Source organism: Siphateles boraxobius, unplaced genomic scaffold, assembly GCF_051911475.1.
Source record: "Siphateles boraxobius isolate OS27281-9 unplaced genomic scaffold, OSU_SipBor_1 41, whole genome shotgun sequence".
Classification (NCBI taxonomy): domain Eukaryota; kingdom Metazoa; phylum Chordata; class Actinopteri; order Cypriniformes; family Leuciscidae; genus Siphateles; species Siphateles boraxobius.
Genome location: NW_027509042.1, coordinates 13388581 through 13404555, shown reverse-complemented (window position 1 = coordinate 13404555; position 15975 = coordinate 13388581). Strand labels below are relative to the sequence as shown.

Below are 15975 nucleotides of genomic sequence, written 5' to 3'. Positions count from 1 at the left end.
CCAAAACCTAGTGAGCTGCCTCCCAGCCTGACATATGCATACACTACACAATGTCAAAATGGAGTTATGAGCAAAATCAGGTATCTTACACTATGATTTGTCCTGTCAAGATCAATAATTTTACAGGAGCTCCCTAGCTTTTGGAAAGAGCCTTTTGTGTCTCACATTAAAAACAAAAAATGGCTCTCACAGTATCAAAACTTAAAATACTATGCTAACAAATGATTTTATACCTTGCAAATGGACTTTGTTCTCGGGACTCTGAACCAGCACCGAACTGACAGAATCAAGGTTGTCATAGTTACTGCAGCCGAGAGGGCCAGTTCTTGTTTCAGTTACCTGGGAAACAAAATTTAGACCACAGAATTATCAGTTTCATCATGGTTACTGTACCATGGTATTTTACATCAAAATTAAACTCCTTTCCCCTGTGTTCTTTGTTAAAAGGGATATAAAGCAGCCTGGCTGCATATTGAACAAATGCATTATAAGAACTTCCTGTGCTTGCTGACTCACTTGTCTCAGACATGGTGATAATGCACATGCAGTGGTGGTCCTCTCACAGATAATCACTTACTGTTCTTCACATCTTATTGAGAGAGCCAAGCAAGCTGTTGTGCAATGTTTTTTTTCCCCTTTCCGTTATGAAATGTTTAATTGATTAGCTTCCCTATTCACAGATCCTTTCACTCCCACACAGAAAACAGAAGTCTATTTCTCTCTACAATGCAGAACATTATCTAACCTTAGCTGAGGGTACTTAATAATGGTCAGACTCTGTCTAGCCCTATTGACTCAGGCATCTCAATTGACCTTTTCTGCAAGCTAGCCCCACTATTATCCGCATTTGCAATAAGAGATCACACTTGATTTTTTCCTTCTCTTTTCTAGTCATCCTTCTCTCTTCATGACACGCAGAAGCACGCATAATTGATTCACACTTTTCTCTCTTATGGTGCCAGTGCACCTTCATCAATTCAGTGATCTCTTTCGATTCAGCCTGTCAGACAATATCTTTTCCAGGCTGACAGTTAGACAAGGTAAGACAAGGTTGTCTTCTGCCACTCCATCACAAACCCACTGAAGAGTCCAGCGTTGGTAACAGGGAACTCCGCAGCAAGCAGATTTGCACTATAGGTGCGTTCGGGTTAATTTTTGGGGTAAGGTTTTTTTCCGACACAATCTTGACCTTTAATGTTGCACAAGGTTAAACAACTTGCACTCTTTCACTGCTGTTCAATTTTTTATTTTTTTATTTTATTTACAATGAACATACCTGATACAATCAGATGATACATCTATATGTTTTATTATTAAATGCACCATATGATGTGCCATACGGTAAAGGAGTACTGATTGATGAACAACTGGAGCATGATATTAGATTTCCTTTACAGATAACAGCTGTTATTCAAAGCAAAAATTTTGCATGTCACAAAATACCTTGTAATGGCAAATTATAGGCCACCTGGACTTGTGTGATCCTCTGCTGTTCTGGCTTGATGTGAAACATCAACAGTCTGCTGTTGATTCTCATGCGGCATAGCGAGCAGCTATTTATGATCAATCAAATATCTCAATAGACTTAAATATCTCAAACAATATTCTGAAAGGAGGTATAAGCTACCAAGTTTTGCTAATAGGTCCAGTTTCACAGATGGACAAATACCTCAGCTTCAGCATTTATTTTATAAAACACCACTAGACAAGACTACTGTAAGGAACCTAGCTATATGAAATATTAATAATCAATAATAACTTGTTATGATTAATTATGAATATTTGGGTCAGTTAATTGGATTAACTTGACATGGCTAAATTAATATTACAATCAATTAATCAGTTCGTCCAACCAACTATTTTGATTATTAATTTATTCTAAGAAAAGGGTAACTTCCCTGGCCACAGAAGAATAATTATTTCTTAGCATGTACAGCGTTTTGAGCATGTAGAAAGAACAAACCGTAATGGGACTTCATATTGCAAGTGAATCAGAACCAAATATATAAAGTGCATAATTTTTATTAACTAAATCATAAACATAAATAAACTAAACACACATTTATACAGAAATAGGTTAGTGATAGGATTAAATTGGAAACCGGAAAAAGGGACTATGAGAAGAACCATCAGAATTTCATTTTCACATTTCATTGAATTGAATACTTGCATTTGTAGTGGGAACAATTCTTGAAGTTGTTGAAAATTTAAGTCGTTGATGGTTCCGGCAGTGTCAAGTGGAAGTTGGTTGAGAGTTCTCTTTCTCCTGGAAAATATGGCTGGTTTGTTCAAGGCCTGAGGCCCTGTTGAGGCCACGCCGAGCACCCAGGAGAAGTGAGGAAGTCGGAAGTGTAGGTGATTGGAGTCGTTGTTGGTTGGAGTCTTTGTTCCAAAACTCCTGAGATTGTCCTTGGTTCTTTCTGAGAGAGTCTTCTCTCTCCTGCCTAAGCCCATATCTGGTTAGATTGAGGCCTGCTGGGCCCTGGGGCCCCCGTGGAGGGGGAGGATCCCCAAGGGTTGAACTCGACCAATAAGAACGGTGACATGTCTGAGAGGGAAAATGGCTCTTAGTTGATTTACGAGTCTTGGTCTGAAGCGTGGTTATACCTTCATTAATGCTCAGATAGCTATAACACATCCACACTGCATTCTAGAAGAAGGTGATGTAGATCAAAGTGTGAGTCATTAAATGAGGATTAATTAGGTAGGAGGCATGATACAGGTGAGGTTACATTGATCGTTAGTTGGTGGTATATCAGGGTACATACCATACATAATAGTCACACAGTCCCATAATAGTCACCATAGTCATCACGATTTTATGCATGTTCATTTATAGATCAGTTAGTCTATGATTAATGCAGCAAAGTCTGTTTTAAAGAGGGTTTCTGTGTTCCCATTGTATCTCTCTCTTTTGCATGTGGCCACATTCCTCGGAGGTCGTAAAATCTCCTTATCATGCCCTGTAATATGACACTGTTTCTGCCCTTGTGTTCGTTCATTTGGGCTGTTAGTTTTGGAGTTTCATAAACCTTTGTATATAATGAATAATTAGTGTGTGTCTGAGTGGTCCATACCCTACAGATCCCCCCTTTCGATCATTGTTGTCCCATCTCAAGGACAACCACGAGCGAAGTTGGAAGTGCAGAGAGATCAGACACACACTTGTCATAGAAGGCTGAAAGGCCATGGTGGCCTTTGGTGGCTCGTGTCTTCTGGAGCCTTGTGGTTGCAGGAAGTGGTTAGGGCTCTATGTAGCATAGAGAGGTTTTCAAGCTGACCTGGTGCTGGTGGTTGGAGGTCAGAAGGTGGTTGTTAGCCTCTCAGTCACGAGAAGTCTGAAGGATTGAAGTGTTGTTCTGTCCTTATGGTGGTGCCGGCGCAAGCTTGCCTAAGCTGGGGTGGGCAAGGAGTCGGAAGCTTGTACTTTACAGGACTCCTCGGGTGAGTCCTGTGCAAGGAGCTATTTGGCGTGTGTCAGCAGCTCCTGTAACTCTGAGGCAGGTGCGTCCAGCTGTCCTTGTGGAGCCTCAGACTGACACCTGTGTGAAGGGTGTGGAAGAGGATGCTGTTGTTGTCAGCCGTTGGTCCTCCTGTGGTATTTGCAGGTTGAGGGTGCCGTCCTCCATGGCTTCTCGAAGGGGCTTGGCTGGTACCTGGGTTGTTGACATGGTGACAGTTCTGTGCTGGTCCTGGGCATGCTCAGTCCAGCTGCATTGAATCGGGTTCGAACCTCAGTCTCTAGCTGGTCGGTAAGGTTTTGGGCACAGGTCTGCTCCTTGTGTGACGCTGTGATCTGTTATGTGAGGTTGTTTACCTTCTGTTTCATACCCATAAGGTGGGGTAAAAAGATGATAATCTTGCTCAGCCAAGTGTGGCTGTAACTCTGGCTTGGGTCATGGGTCGTTGGTCCTCTTCTCTCATGGTGCAATTACGTTTGTCTCTGGTGCTGTAGGATGTCAGCAGTCATGGTGGAACAGTGTTCCTCGCGATGGCTTGTTGGTCCTTTCTGTCTCCTGTCTGGTTATGGTCAGGTTAAACCGAGCATCTCCGCCACTTAGGCACACTTGTGGTGAGAGACTAATGCATGACCTTAAAGAGTTCAGAGCTAAGGTTTAAAGGGTTAGCTAGGTACATAGCGTAAAGCTAGGTGTTTTGTGTGTAGCTAGCTAGTGAAGTGTGTCTTGCATCCTTATTATCTTAGTTGTGGATGTTAGGAGGCTAAGACTTGTGTGGTTCCAAGAGTATTTCCTGGAAAGGGCATAGCTGAGATGAAATAAATGACTTAATATGGTTCTTATGACTAAATCGATTGCTGATCGATTGATGATCAATTGCTCCTGTCTGCCTAGCTGCCTGCTGTTTTTTGTTTGCTTCGAGGCTGTAAGCTCCATCTAAGCCTCGTATTAGCTTTGTATTTCTTTCTGTCTTGAACCATCATTTACTACCATTTCTAGTTGTTTATGCTACTAAATACAGCGTAGACAACATCTCAGATTAACCTGACATCGCTAGCTTCCGTTATTGTTAGCACAACACGCTAGAAACTCGCTAGCCTGTTAACGCGCCACCCGTGCGCTCAGTTAATTATTTATTTTTCTCGAGCGCGCCAGGGGCTCTGAGTTCATAAAAAGCCCAGGTGAGTAAGAATCAGTCAACAAACATGGTGAGTAATGTCTTGTCCTGTTATTGTCACCTGCACTTACTTCATGTTACATGTTTGGCATAGCCTTCCCCGTCGGCAATATAGGGTTTATATGTGATAAATGCAAGGAAACAGTCAGGCTGACGGAGAAGATTTCAGAATTAGAAACACGCATCCAAACTTTAATTGAGGATAGCACGTGTGCTAGAGCTTTAGATTATATTTTGGATGCGCCTAGCATAGTGAACTCTTTACATGATTCGGTTCCGGCTGAATTATTGCCTGTGCAGCCAGGCAGATGGGTGACAGTGAGGGATCGCTCTAGTCGCGGATCAAAAAAACACTCTTCCGTTCCCATTACCACAACAAATCGATTTGCCCCACTCAGTGAAACACCCACTGAGAATTCTGTTGATTGTGCCCTGGTAATTGCCGATTCTATTACACGGAACGTGAAAATAGGGACACCAGCTAACATAGTCACATGTTTGCCGGGAGCTAGAGCGCCTGACATCAAAGCAAATTTAAAAGTGCTGGCTAATGCTAATCTTAAATTCTCTAAGATTGTTATTCACGTCGGCACTAATGATGTTCGACTCCGCCAGTCGGAGATCACCAAAATTAATATTAAAGAGGTGTTTGAACTCGCAAGTACGATGTCAGGCACTGTAATTTGCTCTGGCCCCCTTCCTGTTCAAAGGAGTGATGAGATAGTTAGCAGATTGTCATCACTCAATGGCTGGCTGTCTAAGTGGTGTCTGCAAAATAATATAGAATTCATAGACAATTGGAGAAGTTTTTGGGGCAAACCTGACCTGTTGAAAAGAGATGGTATTCATCCCTCCTGGGATGGTGCTGCTCTTCTCTCTAGTAATTTGGCTCATAGTCTTAGAGACAAAACATGACAATCTGGGGCTCAGGTCAGGAAGCAGACAAACTGGCTAAACCGACAGTCTGCTAGCGGCCTCGCGTCACCAAGGTCAGATAAATCCCATCTCATAGAGCCTCTTTCACCTAGATATCATCATATAGAGACTGTGTCTGTTCCCCGAATTTGGAAATCCAAAAAACGTCCAAACCAATCTAAGGTTAAAAATGTAATTGATATTCAACAAATAAAAAATAGATATAATACAGATGAACAAACGATAAAGCTTGGGTTGCTGAATATTCGATCCCTTACTTCAAAAGCGCTCATAGTTAATGATATAATTTCAGATTATAACCTAGATGTGCTGTGTATAACAGAAACCTGGCTAAAAACAGACGATTACATTACTTTAAATGAGTCCACCCACCATGATTACTGTTATAAACATGAACCTCGCCTGAAAGGCAAAGGGGGAGGTGTTGCTGTAATTTATAGTAATATTTTCAAAACCACTAAAAAATCTAGTTTTAAATATACTTCTTTTGAAGTGTTGGTGCTTAATGTAAAAATATATAATGTAAACGATAAATCAAGTTTGAGAATTCTGCTGGCAACTGTATACAGGCCACCAGGGCACCATACAGATTTTATCAAAGAATTTGCTGACTTTCTATCAGAATTAGTATTGACTGCAGATAAAGTCCTAATTGTTGGTGATTTTAATATACATGTAGATAATGGAAAAGATGCAATGGGATTGGCATTTAAAGACTCTATTGGAGTTAGACAACACGTGTCAGGACCTACTCATTGTCGTAATCATACTCTAGAGCTAATATTATCACATGGAATCAATGTTGATGCTGTTGAAAGTCTGCAGCAGAGCGACGACATCTCGGATCATTATCTAGTCTCATGTAAATTACATTTAGCCAAGGCTGCAAAGCCAACTCTGTGTTACAAGTATGTTAGACCTATCACTTCTGCCACTAAAGATTGCTTTATCAATAATCTTGCTAATCAGTTTCATCGTCTCAGCATCCCAGATAGCTTAAAAGAACTTGATATTGCAACAGAAACTTTTAACTCTCTCCTTTCCAGCACTTTAGACACAGTTGCTCCGTTGCGCTTAAAGAAGATTAAATAAAATAGTCCAACGCCGTGGTACAACGAGCACACCCGGGCCCTTAAGAGAGCAGCCAGAAAAATGGAGCGCAACTGGAAGAAAACAAAACTAGAGGTATTTCGGATTTCATGGAAGGAGAGCTCGATTGCTTACAGAGAGGCTTTAAAACCTGCTAGATCTGCTTATTTTTCAACCCTATTAAAAGAAAATAAACATAATCCAAGTTATTTATTTGAAAAAGTGGCTACACTAACGAAAAAGAAACCTTCAAGCCCAGAAGTTTCCAAGAAACACAGCAGTAATGACTTTATGAACTTCTTCACTTATAAGATTGATAATATTAGGGACAAAATTATAACTATGCAACCGTCTACTACAGCATCACACCAGGGAGTGCATTATAGTCTCCCTGAGGTAAAATTTGATTCATTTGTTGCCATAGGAGAGGAAGAATTTTGAAAACTCTTTAATTCATTTAAATCGACAACATGTATGTTAGATACTGACTAAACTACTGAAAGAGATGCTTCAAGAAGTCATAGATCATCTTCTTAACATCATTAATTCGTCTTTGTCTCTAGGATACGTACCAAAAACCTTTAAGCTGGCTATGATTAAACCGCTTGTTAAAAAAACGCAACTTGATCCTACAGAATTAGTCAATTACAGGCCGATCTCAAATCTACCTTTTCTGTCAAAGATACTAGAAAAGACAGTATCCTCACAATTATGTTCCTTTCTTGAAAGAAATTATATCTGTTAGGATTTCCAGTCAGGATTTAGACCGCACCATAGCACTGAGACAGCTCTCATTAGAGTCACAAATGATTTGCACTTATCATCCGATCGTGGTTGTATCTCTCTATTAGTGTTACTTGATCTTAGTGCTGCATTTGACACCATTGACCACAACCTTCTCTTAAATAGACTAGAAAACTATGTTGGCATTAGTGGAATTGCATTAGCATGGTTTAAATCATATTTATCTGACCGCTATCAGTTTGTAGCAGTAAATGAAGAGGTGTCTTATCGATCACAAGTTCAGTATGGCGTACCACAAGGCTCAGTACTAGGACCGCTGCTGTTCACTCTGTACATGCTTCCTTTAGGAGATATCATTAGGAAACATGGAATTAGCTTTCACTGTTATGCTGATGATACTCAGCTCTATATTTCTTCCAAACCTAACGAAACTTACCAATTCACAAAATTATCGGAATGCATAGTTGATATCAAATATTGGATGACTAGTAATTTCCTACAACTAAATTCTGAAAAAACAGAGATTCTAATTATTGGACAAAAAACTTCCACACGTAATAACCTAGAATACCGTCTAATACTTGATGGCTGCTCTGTTAAGTCTTTGTCGTCAGTTAGAAACCTGGGTGTGCTCTTTGATACCAATCTTTCATTTGAAAGTCAGGTGTCTAGTGTCTGTAAAACCGCATTTTTCCATCTTAAAAATATATCTAAATTACGTCATATGCTCTCATTGACAAATGCGGAACAACTAGTTCATGCGTTCATGACATCAAGGCTAGATTATTGTAATGCTCTACTGGGTGGTTGGCCTGCACGCTTAATAAACAAACTACAGCTAGTTCAAAACACAGCCGCTAGAGTTCTTACCAGAACCAGGAAGTATGACCATATTAGCCCGGTTCTGTCAACACTGCATTGGCTCCCTATTAAACATCGTATAAATTTTAAAATATTGCTGATTACTTACAAAGCATTAAATGGTTTAGCTCCCCAGTACTTGAGCGAGCTCTTAAAGCATTATAGTCCTTCACGTCTATTGCGATCTCAAAGTTCTGGCCAGTTGATAATACCTAGAATATCTAAATCGACTAAATCGGCGGTAGATCCTATTTAGCACCAAAACTTTGGAACAATCTTCCTAACATTGTCCGGGAAGCAGACACAGTCTGTCAGTTCAAAGCTAGACTAGAAACACATCTCTTTGACCTAGCATTCACATAACACTCTATAGACTTCTATAATTCAATATTAGGCTGCTTAGATTAGGTCAGCCGGAACTGGGAACACTTCCCTTAAATCCTGATGTACTCGTTACATCTTAAGAAGAATGGCATCTACGCTAATTTTAGTGTCTTTGTTTATCCCGAGGTTTTCCCGCAGCCTGCCGGATCCAGGCTGTTTCCAGATCTGACGAAGGACTTTCGCCTGGACCTGATGACAATGCAGTGCTGAAGTGCCAACTAGCCTCTCCCTATGGAGGATCCCTATACCACTCTACAGATAAAGCGTTGTGGAATTTTTCGGTTTGCGTACCTACCCAAAGTGATAAGATAAAATAAAATTCTGCATCAAAATTTATAGACAAGACAAGTAGTTTGTTTAGGCATGTTTTGTAAGGAATCACAAACCTGCGCACATATATTAACACACACATTACTATAGAATCAATTCTTAATGCGCATGTGAACGCCATCAGGGTCTATCACAGGTTCACGTTTAAAGTCTGTTTAGAGAGAACGGTGTCGTCTTAGCGGCCCCTAATTTAATAACAAATGATCATTTAGACGGAAGTGAATCAATCAAAACTAACTTTAGCTGGAAAAACATTTTTTGAAGAACCACTATAAAACCAAACCGATTTCTGTTACCTTAAATTATATGTTTATCTCTGTAAAGCTGCTTTGAAACAATCTACATTGTTAAAAGCGCTATATAAATGAGGATGACTTGACTTGACTTGACTAAATTATTTATCTGGACTGAACCGGTGGTTCACGACGGCTTGGCGAAGTGAAGGATAGTAGGAAAAATGACAGCTTTCCTATTCAGATTATGCTTATTATCAACACTTAGGACTATAGTTATGCCCTAGTAATCGTTGAGATTGCTTGTGTTGCGGGGTCATAAAAAATAGTGTACTTGTTGAAAATAAACAAAATCACAAATAAAGGTGTCTCTGGTTCCTTTCTAGGCCCTATGGGAAATGGAACCACATTAGAAAACAAAAGGGGAAATGTAAGTAACGAATATAGATGAAAGAATAGAAAAGTGAATAGCTGACTGCTATTATTATCAAAATCAAAAAAGGACTTAAATAAGTGATCAAAACAGCTGGAATGATCTGGAATTGGGAGTAATCAATAGCACTAGTGACTAACCTTTAGATTTGCTTGGACCAACACCTCATAGTGGTTCACAGCTGCTGCGTGTTTCAGACCACACCGTGTGTGTCCTTCCAAAGGTTTAGTCAACATGCTGATGAAAATTCTCATTACAGGGCTCTCAAGTCTCACACATTGGGCGTGAGACACACGCATTTCAACCCGTTCACACGCTCACACGCCACACCTTGTATTTCTCACGCTGAGGAGTAAGGGAACTTGTCCCGCTATACAATTAATGGACGAGACGCAGGCAAACGGAGGGAAGTTCTCTGCCGAGTTCATTGCATCTGTCTCGAGTTATACAGAGTTAAATGCTAGCTACCAGCCAATCAGAAATTAGAATTAGTTGTTTCCGGGTAAATTATGTGTTCCCGCTGCAAGCACGTTCGTTACTAGAGAACACGCGCACACACGGAGTGGAAGTTGAAAGAGCACGATCTGATGAATGCGGTTTGCGGACATCTTCATTTTTTTTTTTTTAGCATTTTGATTTTACGATTCCTGGACGATATCTCTTGCCTGTGATCAAAGACAGTGAGAGCTGATGTTGAGGAGTATAGCTAAATTCGTGCTAAATTATTTTTTGATGCATTGAAAAACTCTCCAACTGCTTTTAACTGCGGGGTCACCGGATGCAAAATACACTTTTATATGGTATTTGCAAATAAATGTGTCTTTGCAGTGTGTGGACACAATCACCATGCAATGAAAAAAATCCATTCACTTTTTTTTAATCCTCAAAAACCCAAAAAGTTGTTGCTCATTATCATTTAAAGAGCCATGCACCGAAACGGGTCACTGTGAAGTGTGAACAGAGCTGTTTTTGAAGAGGTAAAAAGGGTGTTGTTTTACACAACCATTGAGAAATTTTAACCAAAGTATGTTACAAACTTTAAATGAAATACCCAAAAGAATCATACCAACTTGTGGAAAATGGGCATCCGATGACCCCTGTAAAGGTGACCGGTTTGGGTCTTGACATACATGCTGAGGGCAAGTTGTTATGACACAATGTTATGTACATTGAGCACTGATGTTCAGTTGGCTTGTTTGGGGTCAAATTTATTTTAATTTTTCAATAAATTTGTATTTTTTAAATATAACTATTTATTTTATTTGGATGAATTTGTCTTTTTATCAGATTTAACAATTGTTATAATTTCCATTTGTGCTGGTCAATTATGAACAATAGGCAAAATTGAACTGCTAGCAAAAATTGAAGCGAATTTGGTTGGGTCGAGAGACCGCTGCTGCAAATATTTGGGTGGCTCCTCCCCTAAATCTCACTCTAAACTTTTGATAAAAATTGAGAGCCCTGTCATTACTATAACAATTCTTCTCTAGCAACACAGTTACATGTAACTAATTTTAGGTTTAATTAGCAGGGTAACTGCAAATTTAGCCGACAGCGCTCAGCAAGGACTATGCCTAAACTAGTGAAGGTGAAATTCAGCTGAGAAGAACTGAAAGTAAGGAAAAGCTGTAATTAAAGGATTCAAGTAAATTATGCTAACCGCTAACTGTAGAAGTTATTATGTAGCTTAGCCTAAGCTGGATGGATGCTAGGTTATCTTATCTTAGCCTAAGCTGGATGGACGCTAGGTTAAGTTAGCTTAGCCACCTAGGCTGGTTTGTATACAAAATGACGTCACGAGTTAGCACTTCCTGTGACAAGTCGTTATCATGGGAACCAGTGCATGTCAGAACAATTCAACAGTCCATAAAGAATGTCTGCACATTTTTAATGAGTTATGCATGTTTAAATGGGTTAAAAGGGGGCGCCTATACTTTAAGTCTTTCAAGAACTTGATGTTACATTCATCAAAATGCAAATGTGGTTGGCATTTGCAAATTTCATGGAACTCTTCTCTTTTCTTTACACAACTTATTCTATTTGTTTACAGGGTAAGGAAATAGATTTGCTGTAAGTCAAAGCTTGTCTAAGCCTATATAATTATGTCCATCTCATGCATAAATACTGACTTTTCAGCGAGTGAACAGTTTTGATCGCTAGGTAGCTCTCTGCTTGTAGATGAAGCCAAAATTTAGGTGAATTACATCAATCTCACAATAATTTGTACTGTCTTTACTTTGTAGAAAGGGGAGCATCACCCAAGTCTACGTGTATATAACACTGTACTGAGATTCCTTCGTCAGAAACAGATTAAGCAATACTGCAATTTGGATTCCTTCAACCAAAGCAGAATAATAAATACCGGTACGGTTTACATGCCGCTGAGATGATATTCCTTTGTCAAACAGACTTACGCTTTAATGCTGAAATTACCGATACAGGTTAAGACCCTTTTTTTTTATTATTATTATTATTTTAAGTAGAGATGCCAATTCCAGCTATCGTTTTATCTGCATTTAGACAAGCCAGCAGCTAGTGATCAAAATGTGTATCGCATATCGTGTCCCATTTGGATCGGAATGATCAAATAAACACTTTTAGGATAACAGTAGTTTACGAAGGGCTCTAGGTCATGATAGTTTTCCCAGCTCAGGTGGTTTGCCTACTATCTGGCATTATTGTGACGAATGCCCTATTTGGAGTTAGTATTTCCTGTAACAAGTCATTGTCATAGAAACTAATGTGCAGCAGTTTATATTTCAACCAGCGGGTGGCACAATGTCTGTATGTTTCAAAAAGCAGTGCATAGTCTGTTGGCACGTGAGGCTTACACCTGCATTCAAGATTTTCTTTAAGTCAATAAAAATTCTAATTTTACTAATGCAAACTCTTGCTTCTTTTTGAGCACACATTTTCATCTACTTTAAAAGTTTTATGTCCTATGCTGACTAGGAACTTTGTAGCAGAGTCTTGCATTGTGGTCATGTCGTGTGTCTTCTGGGTTTTGAAGTTCAGAGTCAAAAGGTTCTTGAAGTTAGTGTCTTCCTCCATCACAGGTTCGTTGCACGCTCCGAGGTAGCTTGCTTGATGTCTGTGGTAGTAGCACAGGGACTTTCAGGGTTACTCTGGTTGGTGTCTGGGACCGCGTCCAGTCTGCTTTCAGACTCTGAGTCTGAGAATCCTTTTATGATGGCTTGTTCCAGCTGCTGGTAGTGCCACCGCCAAAGCAAGGAAGTGTCACCACCCTGGGCAGGATGTGGTTTAGAGCAGATAGAGTCTGTCTTGGTGTGTAACACCGGTCGAAGGCTGCAGGTGAAAACCAATTTCTCGGTTGGCAGGGACGTCGTGGTCTCCTGCGAGCTCTGACGTCAATTCAGGATTCTGACCATTTGCTCGAGATCTTTGAGTGTCACTTCATGTGTCGTTTCAGGGTTTGTCTGAATTAATCCTTTTCCTCCTGCGGCTGCAGGGGCTCTTGGGTTAACACTGACTGGTGAAGTGTCAAGCCGAGGGCTTTGGCTCCTCCCCCCTTTGTGTAGGACTGGGGAAGCTTACGCTGCTGGTGTGAAGTTCAGTAGGGTACATCTTTCTTGTGGGGTCCATTTGCAGTTGGTTGGACTGTTGCAGTTCTCTTTGGACCACATGGAGTTCGTCAATAATGTTACAGCATCGCTAAGTCAGTGTTCGGACTTCAGCTGCACGTTGATGGCTTTAGCGTCTCTCTCTTTGAGCTCAACCAGTTCCTCTCTCGTCTGTTGCCAGGTGCTCAGCAGCTGTCAGAGCCGCTTGAAAACTGGTGATCTCTTTCAGTTGCTCCACGCTGTCAGGGTCTTTGCATCTGTCTTGTGCCTTCTCCCGTTGAGCAGGGTTCGTTCTCTGTGGAGTCCGGTGGCTGGCAGCATTAGTTAATTTACCTCCTGTTTGAGGCCTGCAGGAGCATGGCCAAGGAGAAGATGATGCTGGTCAGCTCTTGGTGGCTCAGGCTGGGTGTCAGACATCTGCTTTCGTTGTTGCCTAACTGTTCCTTCCTCTGCCGTGGCAGGTCGTTGCCTGCTTCAGGCTAGAGGATGTCCATGACACTGCTCTGCCGGGTCATCAGGTGGTCCTGGTGGCAGGGCTGGGTGTCTGAGGCCTACTGGCACACTTGTGGGAACATTAGAGAGAAATGGCAAAGGCAGATGCAAGTTTCTACAGAGGTGCTGAGCTATCTGTGTGGGAGAACGGCTATGTGGAGCAGCTAAAATTTAGTGTTGGTGAGCATTAGTGGGGCAACGGATCATCATTGATCCGTTCGGATCAATATCTTCGGTTCGGCACACACGTGATCCGCGGATTGATTTATGAAAAAAAAAAAAATTGTGCGCATGTTCAGTCCACACACAGCGTGGTCATGGCGAGCGGAGGAACGGAGGAGCTTGAACGCCCCGCGTCATTTAAATCCCCTGTATGGGAGCACTTTGGCCTCCCTGTCAAATATAATGATGAAGGAAAGAGGTTAGTGGATAAAACCGTGACAATGTGTAGGCACTGTGGCAGCATGGCCACGCATTTGAAGCGACATCACCCAGATGTTTCACTGACAGGAGTGAAAACTAAGGCTGCTCAACAACCGCTTATCACTGCAGCATTTAAGCAGCCCCTTGTTGCACAATCAGACTGGGCTAAAGCCATCACAAACGGCATTTGCGCAGCACTACCCCTCGCTCGTCCCTCTCTCTCTCTCTCTCTCTCTCGCGAGCACTCTCTCTCTCCCTCATATAAGGTGCCATCCATCTAAGGCTTAAATCAAACTTCATTCACGCACACATATATGAAACACTTGCATACACATACTAAGTAGTCAAACATACATGTATACTGCTGAATGCTCAAACAACATATGAAATGCACAAAGACACACCTAAAGTCGCTCACGCACATACACGCAAACTCTACACACGCGAGATGCGCTCACACAAACTCTCCACGCACATACTCATTATGAGACGCGAGCACACACACACACAGAAACTCGCGCACAAACTCAATGAGACGCGAGCGCACACACTCACAAACTCTCCGCGCACATACTCATATGAGACGCGAGCACACACACAAACTAGCGCACATACTCATATCGCATGCTCACACAGTACATGATGCATATGATTCTCAGTGTGAACGTAAGTCACACATTGGTAAGACAAGACATGCATTTTTTGTTAACAGAGAATGAGAGTCCCTTGCTTTTATTGTTTTTGGTTGTTTTGTTCATTTATTGCGGATATTTAAAATGTTTGAAGTGTTAAATAGTCTTTAGAAATCAAAGTTTATTGATCTTTGAAAAGCTATACCTGCATTATTATGCCATTATCATTATTTTAGATGAAAATGGTCTCAGAACGACAATATTATCGTTTATTATCAATATTATCGTTTATCGCAATAATTTCTTAGACAATTTACCGTCCAGCAAAATTTGTAATCGTGACAGGCCTAACTATCGGTATGTTTATAGGTGCAGACATGAGGCCATTTATTTTTTTTTTTTTTTGCTGATCCGAAAAATGATCCGATCCGTTACTCTGATCCGAGAAACGATCCGAACCGTGAGTTTTTTGATCCGTTGCACCCCTAGTGAGCATACACAACAAAAAAAGATTTGAGTATCTTAGTTGACGTGCTTTAAGCAGCATCGACTGATGACTGGGCTCTTACATGTCATAACCTATTACTCAAAAATGCTGATGGTTCTTCTCACATATTGTGCTACGAGAGTAACCGATAGAGCAAAAAAAAAAAACAATAGGATGAAACCAGAAAAAGAAGAGGAAGACAAGAGTGTTTTACCGCGTCATATATAGGTCGAGACTCCGTGAACTCGCAAGAGTGAGAGTCCCCTCATCCACCCCCCGATCTTCGGCTGGTGGCCAGGGTGACCTGAGGGTGTTGGTCTGGAACAAGGCGCCGACTCTGTGTTCGCGACCCCAGCCCCCCTCTTTAATGACGGTGCCCGCTAGCGAACTGATGATTCCACGAGTCTACCCTCGGGTGGCCCGTGTGTTTTCATTTGAAGCTACAGAGGATGATGCTGTGTCTGTAGCAGCATCACTAGGTGGGCTTGATTCTTCTGGAAATGACGACTCGTCACAGCTTCCACCCTCTGGTGTGCATCCGGCTGTGCCTGAGTCTGATCCGGAGATGACGGCCATGCTTTCCCGGGACGATTGGTTTTTGGGTGAGGCCGCCGACCCGCGTCCACGGCAAACCCCAATATCTTTCCTCCCGGACGTGCATGATGAGATCACGGGTCCGCTCGTCGGTCTCATCCGCCTTTCCTCCCCTCAGGGG

General features: G+C 41.4%; 1 protein-coding gene across 1 annotated transcript in view; it reads right to left on the bottom strand.

Moving 5' to 3' along the window:
* The window catches only part of brinp3a.2 (bone morphogenetic protein/retinoic acid inducible neural-specific 3a, tandem duplicate 2), a 69925-nt gene that overhangs the window by 5479 nt on the left and 48471 nt on the right, over nt 1-15975 (bottom strand). Inside the window, exon 5 of the mRNA XM_077198493.1 lies at nt 234-339. Coding sequence (XP_077054608.1) covers nt 234-339 — 106 coding nt within the window. The remainder of the gene's footprint in view (nt 1-233; nt 340-15975) is intronic.